This window comes from Capra hircus, chromosome 16, assembly GCF_001704415.2.
Source record: "Capra hircus breed San Clemente chromosome 16, ASM170441v1, whole genome shotgun sequence".
NCBI lineage: Eukaryota > Metazoa > Chordata > Mammalia > Artiodactyla > Bovidae > Capra > Capra hircus.
In genome coordinates, this window is record NC_030823.1 from 18111271 (window position 1) to 18121219 (window position 9949).

General features: G+C 35.1%; 1 protein-coding gene across 1 annotated transcript in view; it reads right to left on the reverse strand.

Moving 5' to 3' along the window:
* The window catches only part of USH2A (usherin), a 935662-nt gene that overhangs the window by 695097 nt on the left and 230616 nt on the right, over positions 1 to 9949 (reverse strand). The window contains exon 16 of the mRNA XM_005690572.2: positions 3459 to 3617. Within this exon, the coding sequence (XP_005690629.2) occupies positions 3459 to 3617 (159 nt within the window). The remainder of the gene's footprint in view (positions 1 to 3458; positions 3618 to 9949) is intronic.

The following is a 9949-nucleotide window of genomic DNA, read 5'->3' on the forward strand; positions in this document are numbered from 1 at the left end:
CTATGTTAATGTCCCTAGTGATGTAAGCAATGGTCACATGCAGAAATAATCTTCCTCTAGTTTCCCTGTGGAAACATTTCCCTAGAGTAACAATTAAGGACTATTCGCCCCACTCATGGTTTCCTGAAGGAAGAAAGATTTAATTGATTTTGAATTGGGGAGAGAAAAAAAAGCAAAGCATATTCAATCAACTCATTGATTTTTGTTTTTTTCTTTTCTAATCTGTCTTCCTGTAGGACAGAAGTTATGAAGACGACTTTTATTTTCTATTTCCATCTTATAGATGGAATTCTTATGTCTAGTTCACCTTTAGTTTGAAACTCAAGTAGGAAAAAATGATTTAATAATCGCCACCTAAAACTTCAGCACAATCAAAAGCATGCTATGTCCTATGAGAGCTGTTCTCTTCACCCCTGCATGCTAAGTTGCTTCAGTCATGTCTGACGTTTTGCAACCCCATGGACTGTAGCCTACCAGGCTTCTCTGTCCATGGGATTCTCTAGGCAAGAATACTGAAGTGGGTTGCCATGCCCTTCTCCAGGGGATCTTCCCGACCCAGGTAACGAATCCATGTCTCTTCCATGTCCTGCATTTGCAGGTGGGTTCTTTACCACTAGCACCACCTGGGAAGCCCTCCCTTCACCACTATGGCACATAAAATACCAGTGGGCAACCCTGACTGGTGCTGCAGGGGAGATAAATAATACTAAAAGTGCTGATTATGTACAATTCCCAACGTACTAACTTTACCCCTACATCTTCTCTTCTACTCTTGAAAACTAATGAGGATGTAAAAACCAGTGAAATGCTACTTAGGGAAATCACTGACTATACCTTAACTTCCTTTAAAAAATTTATTTATAAACTTTAAAATGATTCCATCTTTACTAGCAGGTATTATTAACAACAAATAATATTCAAGTTCTAAAGATGAAAATATCAGTGTGTTATGATCTTAGTGTGGCAACTACCATTCTGGAGAATCCCACAGTGCATCAGGCCAGATAGGAAAAGTTTTATTCTAACAAGGAATTCTGTAATAGTCTCAACCAAACGGTCAAACTTGCTTGGAAGACGACACTATTAATTTTCTTTGAAAAGTTCAGTGATTCTCCACCTATAATTCCAAATGCCTTTATTTAACCCAAAGATTTGTGTTCATCCGACTGACTATAAGTACTGTTTCCTCTTCATATTACACGTGCTATCCACACACTGGAAATGGAGTAATAAACATGAGGGTATCATTAGAATGATACAATGTTCTGACAACATTAGCCAATTGTTCTTACTGTTCAAATGCCATCAGGCAGATAATTTTCACATCATTAATTATAGTCATTGTCAAGAAATGCCAGAAGCAGCATTTTTTAATGAAAGATAAGGATTTAAGAAATAATACCTTGTTTAATGGGATTATATAAATGTCTGATTAGTCAATAAGCACACATTATGTAAAAAAAAAAACAAAAAACTGTTACTTAGATTCTATACTAGTGCAATCATGTAAAAGAGCCAGAGTGTGGTGTTCACATGCCGTGTTCTATAACATATTGATATATGGAAAACAGAGTGACCCTAATTCACAGCTGTAGAATTAATCCAACCAGTGGTACTGTCATCTTCTAAATCACTTTCAATATGCGTATAACCCTCTCTTCTCCTATCACAAAAGCGTAAGTTTCAGGACACCTGGATCATGCTGATATTTGGAAGAAAATAACATCCTAGTAGCAGGTTTTTAGGATGCTTTGCCAACATGGCAGATGTAGACAGATGTTCATTTCCGTTTGCAATCTGCATCGTGAAGTTCAGAATTTCCATTAACTTCAAAGAAGACTTGAAGTACTGAAGCTACACTTAGAGATGACACAAAGAACTGGGTGTAATAATGTAAGTCATACCGAACTGGGTGCAAAGTGTAACCTACGGCAATATGTATAAAATAAAAAGGTAAGCTATGCAAAAGTTGTAATGCCAATCTATGTCAAAACAAGGTAGCTTACTAATCATTTTGAGGAAGATTATGGAACTTCAGTGTTCCATAATTATGCACATTAAACAAGAATTTGGAAAGTTCAGTCTTATATAAAGAGAATGAAATAGAAACCTGAATTTGAATAAATATTTCAGTATTACTTAAAACTAGTTTCCTAAAATAGCTTATAGGTACACATAATGGAAGCAAACATCAGAGAAGACAGAATTAGATGAATGTAAAAATTTCTAAGTCTTCATTCTGCTTTTAGGGAAACAGTATCTAAAATATCTGAATATAATTTTTTAAAGATAATGGGTCTCATAGTTTGATTTCCACAAGATCCTTTAAAATTCATACAAGTTACAGGTGCAAAGATCATCTTCATGGTTTGTTCATATCCTTCCCCTCTCAATTTCATTTCAGAGTTCCTGGGTTCTACCTCTGTGAAAATGGCAATGTATGCATAAATTTAAGCTATTTGCTTTTATGTTAACACTCTCTTTTCCCTTTTAGAGAAGCTCACTTTTCAACCTGAGAATTTAAAATTTGACATGCTTATAACAGAAATATTTGATAAATTTTCTACAATCCTTATACACAGAGAAAACTACACATCAGTTTGTTGCACTTTATGTTTTTAATTAAATGTGTATAATTGATAGGTTATTTTTCATATCTTTTGGTTATCAACAGATCACAATATGTTACTGGAAAACATGCCTCTGCCTCTAGATTGAAGGGTATAATTGATGTTTGATTTTACTACTGAATTAACCTATTGGGTTGGCTAAAAGGTTTATTTAGTTTTTTTCTATCAGATCTTAACCCAATACCTTAAACAGTACATCATGGACATTTTCTGTATTCACTGATAAGTAAATTAAGACAGCATTTTATAGGTAACCATATTGTACAATTTACTTAATAATGTACCAGATTCTTTCATGCCATGTGCCATAATTTACTGAAAGTTTTCTGAGTGTTTGACTTTTTCCAATATTTTGCTACTACAAATAGCAAATAAAAAATACTTTGGAAGTATTTTGTGATTTGCTGTCCACTTTTGATTTCATTTGAAATAAATTTTCTAAAGTAGGTTTGCCGAGTCAAATCGTTTACAAAAGAGTAAGGGTTCTTATATATTTTAACAAGTTGTCCCACATGAAAAGTCATACCAGCGAACTCACACAGATAGCCCAGCAGTTTGTGTAAGTTCTAGCTTCTCCGTATCCTCATCAATGCTGTAAAGGGTATTTTTTTTTTTTCATCTTTGAGGCTTTGATAAGCATTCATGACTTATCAAATAATAAGCATCTCATTTTCACTAGCTTTCTTTGACTACTAGTGAGATCTGTGATTCTCTCTCTGCTTGAAACAATAGCTAAACAACAGCATTTCTCCTCAATGTCAAGGAACTTAACTAATGTATCAATTCTCAGAATATTTTATCTTTCCAACACCAAACCTTGAAACTCACTGTATGGGTATTGATCTTCAACCGTGTAGATTTCAAAATCGTCCCTGAATAAACTGTAAGTAAGCTGGTGGGCATTTGGAGAATCAGGTGGACTCCAGGAAAGATTGATAGCAGAAGAACTTTGAACTTGTCCTCTGGGTGGAGGTTGCTGGGATGGAGCTAAATTACAATGAAGAGAGCATGTATTAGCAAAGGCAATCAATAATGGCACAAGTAAACCGAAGTAAGATATCCAGCAAAGCGATCTTACTGATTCAAGATTACTTTATCAAGAAGACATGTGGTTTACCATGACATTAATAAACAAAGGGCATACATCATGTGTTCTCTAAAACAAAGCTTTCTATCTATAAAGATAAAACACATTTGTAGGTCAACAGAGCTGACAATAAATATGGTTGGGGACAAACCACAAAAGTTTACATTAAGCTCTTACTTTTATTGAAGTATCATTGACGTATTCATTTCAGATGTATAACATAGTGATTTTATGCTTGTTTAGATTATGTACCATACAAAGTTATTATAGTATTATTAACTATATCCCCTGTGTTGTACATTGCATCCCCATGACTTATTTTGTAATAAGAAGTTTGTACTTAATCCCCTTCATCTACTTCACCCAGTCCCTTACCCTTACCCCCACCCTACTCCTTTGGCAACCACTTGTTTATTCTGTGTCTGTTAGTCTGTATCTGCTTTATTTGTTCATTTTTTAAGATTCCACATATAAATGGAAACATACAGTATTTGTCTTACTCTTCTTTCTTTGAGTTTTTTTGAGAAATCATCCAAAGATGCATATTTATTTTCTACTTAATTAATTTAAAAGTTGACATAAATTATGTTGAAGCTTGAAATTTGTCATATAATTTTTAGACTTTTAAGAGAAAGCTTTCCATTCCATTAAGCACAATGCCTCATCTAGCTCCACAGAGCACAGTGTGAAAGAATAAAAGTTAGTGATACAAATAGCTATGGATGCTAAGGATGTTAGTCTAAACTTAGCAAGAAACAATTTAAATGTACTACCATGAACACACAAAGCACCTGTTAGAGGTGCCATGACTACTTTTAACACCTGTTAAAAATGCTAGGATTGCAACATAGAAAATAGCTTATGGTTACCAAAGGGGAGAGCAGGGGGCAGTGGGGCATTAAGGGATAAATTATGAGTTTGGGATTAAAAGATACATACTACTATATACAAAACAGATAACAAGGACCTATTTTTTAGCACAGGGAACTATATTCAGTATCTTGTAATAATCTATAATGGGAAAAATCTGAAAAATAATAAACACCCACACATATATATAATGGAATCATTTTGTTGTACACCTGAAACTAACACAACATTGTAACAACTATACTTCAATTTTAAAATGCTGTGATTGTTAGCGATTATATGATTGCTTCCATTAGGAATGTAACAGCATTCATCTCATGATTTTAGTGATATCTTTATAGTACATAAATATATTGTTTCTTATCACTGTGTATTTTTTCTTAGTCTCTCTATTTTGAAGAGTATGTCTACATTTTTCTCCAAAATATATAAAGGTGAAGGAGAAAAACAATATCTAGCTATATTTCAAGGGCAATCAACCACCAGTTTATTTATCCCTTTCTGGTTTAAGATACATAACCCGGAAGCATAATCTAATCAGATTTTCTCATTAAAGAAGATAACAAAGGCACAGGTTACTGTTAACTTATTTTTAAAACCATCACTTTTTCTATTGAAAAAACAAAATCATGAATCAAATAATTGTCAATATTTTTATATGAAATATCTATAGTCACTAGGTGATAGTCAATGTTTCAGAAGACAAGAGTGCACTCACATGATTTAATAAAGATCTAAAACTATTTTCAAAAGGGTGGGCAAAGGGTAAAGAAATTTAAAGGCATGGAGCAGTACTCTGGGAAGTAAGAGCAAAGCTCTTTCACTCTTTATGTCATGGGCCAAGACCAACCCCAGGTTCAGTGATTCACTAACTCATTCACTCATCATAAGTCACCCTTGGGTAAGATTTATTACAGAGGAAGCATTCAGAGTACAATTGACATAGGGTGAAGGCACAAGGGGAAGTCTGGGGGAAGCCAAGCACAAGCTTCCTATCACACAGGATGTGTTTAATTCCCCCAGCAAGACATGAACACACACATGAAATGTTGCCAACCAGGGAAGTTGATTAGAAACTCAACGCCCAGAGTTCATACTGGAAACCATTCATGATAGGCAGACTCTATCTCCCACATACCATAATTTCAGATTCCCAGAAGGAAAGCAGGTGTTAAGCAAAAACCATGTCATTTATGCAAAATTTAAGGGACAGTGAGCCACTCAACAATTCTGAGGATGGCGGGAAATGCTAAGAAAAATCCAAGTTCCCAGATGGCCACCAATGGCCAACTTTGTAAGCAAATCTTTCTGAAGATAAGCATTCAAGCCTGCTATGTCAGCTTGTCCTACTCTTACACCTAGCTCAAAGGGGCACAGCTCTCAGGACACAGAGGGATGTGAGAAGAACATCATTTGACCACTCGCTGAAGGGCAGTGCCAGCTCAAGGCCACCCCTACATTGAGTCAGGGGGCTAGGGATTACATATTCTGACTTCCCTTTCTCCCAGTACTCTTCCAGATGATTGGAAGGTTCCTACTTGTAGCTGAAGCCAACTGAAACTCATGGAGCAAGGGGACCTGCTGACACGGACCATACCAAATCTTGGGGGACTGAGTACAGTTAGAAGGATAGAGTAGCAATGTTAAGTCATCCTACACACCAGACTCTCAAAGAGCTATTACTAATTCATTGGTACTCATACACTCCACTTTAAAGCCATGCTATAGATGAATAATAACATTTTAAGAAAGTATATCAAGACCACTGAATTTGAAATGTGTAAAATTCCATATCTTATACATAGGTTCTGTAAAGACAATGTCTCCAGACCTACAGTAAATAATATTGATGTCATATTTTTGAGGAAAAATATTCAACCTAGATATATTCTCATTCTTCCTCTTTTATCTTTTTTTGGGGGCGGGGGGGGCAGTTCATTGTTATGTTGGGCTTCCCTGGTAGCTCAGCTGGTAAAGAATATGCCTGCAATGCAGGAGACCCCTATTTGATTCCTGGGTTGGGAAGATCCCCTGGAGAGAGGAACATCTACTCACTCCAATATTCTGGCCTGGAGAATTCCATGGACTGTAAAGAGTCAGACACAACTGAGTGACTTTCACTATCACTTTCCACATTGTTATGTTAAAATTCCAAATGTCTGTATGCCGATTTAGATATAAGACAAGAGTATTAACAATCTCAAAATGACACACAAAAAGAGAATTATTTCCAAATAGCACCTTATATTTTTTAATTCAAAGACCTGCCATATTTTAATACAGTTGCTTTGGTTGGTTTAATACTGACAGCATATCTGAACTTTCAGTGAATTTAATTTAGGGCTCTAAATCCAATTTTTCTCAGTGGAACTTCAAAAACTCATGAACTGTCTCATCTACAGTACTCTCAGAGAAACTGGTAATCCATGGCAACATAATATTTTTAGAGCATATTAGTGATTACATCTAAAACTCTGCATGCTCTCAGGAACACAAAAGATTTCAGAGTTAGAACAATCATAACTGACCTTCAGACTACTTTATAAGATAGCGAAACACTGTCTTAGGGTTTTGTGGGATGATCGAAACAGAGATATTTCAGTCCCATGTCAAAGAATGTAGAAAATGATTTGCATTGCATGAAAATTTCCTTGGCAATATATACAACCACACACGTTACATACACACCTAGGCTCTTTCAGATATTTAAATTTGATTACTTTCTATGACAATCTCTAACAACAATCTTGTCTGACTTCACAGTATAAATGAATAGTGCTTGTTTGATATTTAAATGAGAATGTTCAAAGACCTGAAGTTTACATAGTTCAATACCACTCTAAGAATAATTATTTGGAAATCCTGGGCATGAAATGACTTAAACCCACTTTTATGTGCTGAAAGTAGGATTCTAAGAAAATGGTCATACACTCATTAATCAAAATAGCAAAGAATGTTATTTGTCTGCATACTCTCTTTTAAGGAAGGAAAATATAATATTGTGACTACATCTATCAGTTGGGACTATATCCCAGCTTTGGGACTTTGGTAACTGTATGATTACAGCCAAATTTCAGTTGGATGCTCTGCACCTTTCCTCATTTATAATAAGAACATAATAATGTCTCCCTGTGAGGGCCAAAGCAACTATTATAAATACATTCTAAAAATTAAAGGAAGATATGATAATTATGTTTCAATAAGAAGGGAATTTCAATAGAGAAACAGAATGTATAAAAACACCAAAACCCAGATGAACAACTGAGCTATAACTGAAATGGAAAGTTCTCTAAAGAGGGCTCAATGGCAGATTTGAAATAAAAGAAGAAAAAAAATCAGAAGAAAAAGAAGAAAAAAAACTTCCATGGTCCTCCAGTGGGTAAGACTCCATGCTTCCAATGCAGGGGGCCTGGGTTTGATTCTTGGTCAGGGGACTAAATCCCACATGCCACAACTGAGAGCTTGCATGTCACAACTAATGATCCCATGTGCTGCAAAAGATTGAAGATCCTATATGCTGCAACTAATACCCAGCAGAACAAATAATATTAACACAAGAATCAGTAAACTTGATATAAAGCAACAAACAGAACTTAAAGATACACCAATATGACTTATCCAATCCAAATAACCAGAAAAAAATGAACAAAAGTGAAGAGCCTCAGAGACCTGAGAGAAAAATGTCAAATATACCATGGGCCAACATATGTGCAATAGGAATGAACCACAAAGAGAGAAAAGACACAGAAAGGAGAAAAAGATTTGAAGAAATATTGGCTCAAACTTTCAGATTCCATGTAAAACACTTATCTCCAGTTCCATAAAGCATAATGAATCCAAGCAGGATACACACAAAGTGATTCAGACCTCAACACAGCACAATCAAACCTGAGAAGGACAAAGATGAAATCTTAAAAGCAGCAAGAGAAAAATGATTCATACACAGCCAAAGGAAAATACAACTAAAGGCTTACAGAAACAATGGATGCCAGAATGTAGTGAAATGACATATTTAAAGTCCTAAAAAAAAAAAAAAAAGTTGGTACCAAGAATTCTCTATCTAGAAAAACTACTCATCAAAAATAGATAAAATAAAGATATTCTCCAATATTTTTTTAAAAACTAAGAAAATTCATTGTTAGCAATTTAGCCCTATAAAACCTAGAAATACTGAATACAGATTGAAAATAATAAAATAATCCCTCAAGCTAAAAGGAAATGATAAAGAGAGCATATTGAATCATGTGAAGGTAGGAAAAAAACACAAGTGGCAAATATGTGGGTAAATTATGTGATAAATATTGAAGTTGGTCCTGATATTAAGACTAAAGCTACAGTAATCAAAACAACATGGCATAAGAAGAGACAAAAGGATAAATGGACTAGGAGAGAGAACTTAGTATGGTCAATTGACTTTCTTATGTGGTAATATATAAATAACAAAATTTACCATTTTAGCCATTTTTAGAGTATGTTTTAGAGGCATTAAGTACATTTTTAGAATGTTGTGTAACCATTCTGCTATTCATTTCTAAAACTTTTTAATTATCCTAAACAGAAACTCTGTACCCATTAAACAACTTTTCATTCCCCTCCCACAGCCTCTGTTAATGACCACTTGACTTTTGATGTGTATATCACGTGTGTGCTCACTCATGTCCGACTCTCTGTAGCCTCCTGGACTGCAGCCTGCCAGGCTTCTCTGTCCATAGGATTTTCCAGGCAAGAATACTGGAGTGGGTTGCCATGTCCTCCTTCAAGAGATCTTCCCAACCCAGGGACTGAACCACATCTCTGGTGTCTCCTGCATTGGCAGAAGGGTTTTTTTTTCTTACCAGTAGCGCCACCTGGGAAGCCCTGTGTATGTGTATGAATTTGCCTATTCTAGGTAACTCATATAAAATGCAGTTATGTAATACATTTTTTTCATCTCTGACTTATTCTGCTTAGTATAATGTTTTCCAAGTTTAACCATATTGTGCATGCTCAGTCACTAAGTTGTGTTTGACTCTTTGTGACCCCATGGACTATAGAGCCCACCAGGCTCCTCTGTCCTTGGAACCATATTATAATGCATGTTAGCATTTCATTCACTTTTATGGATGAATAATATTCAATTGTGTGTATATATCACATTCTTCTTATATACTTATCTTTGATGGACACTTAGGTTTTTTTCTGCCATTGAGTATTGTGACTATTGTTACATGAACACTGGTATGCATATATCTGCTTAAGTTACTGCTTTAATTCTTAGGAGTATTTACCTAAGGGGAGAAATTGCTAGATTATATAGTAATTCTGTGTTTAACATTTTGGAAGCATCAACTATTTTCCACAATGACTGTACCATTTTACAGAC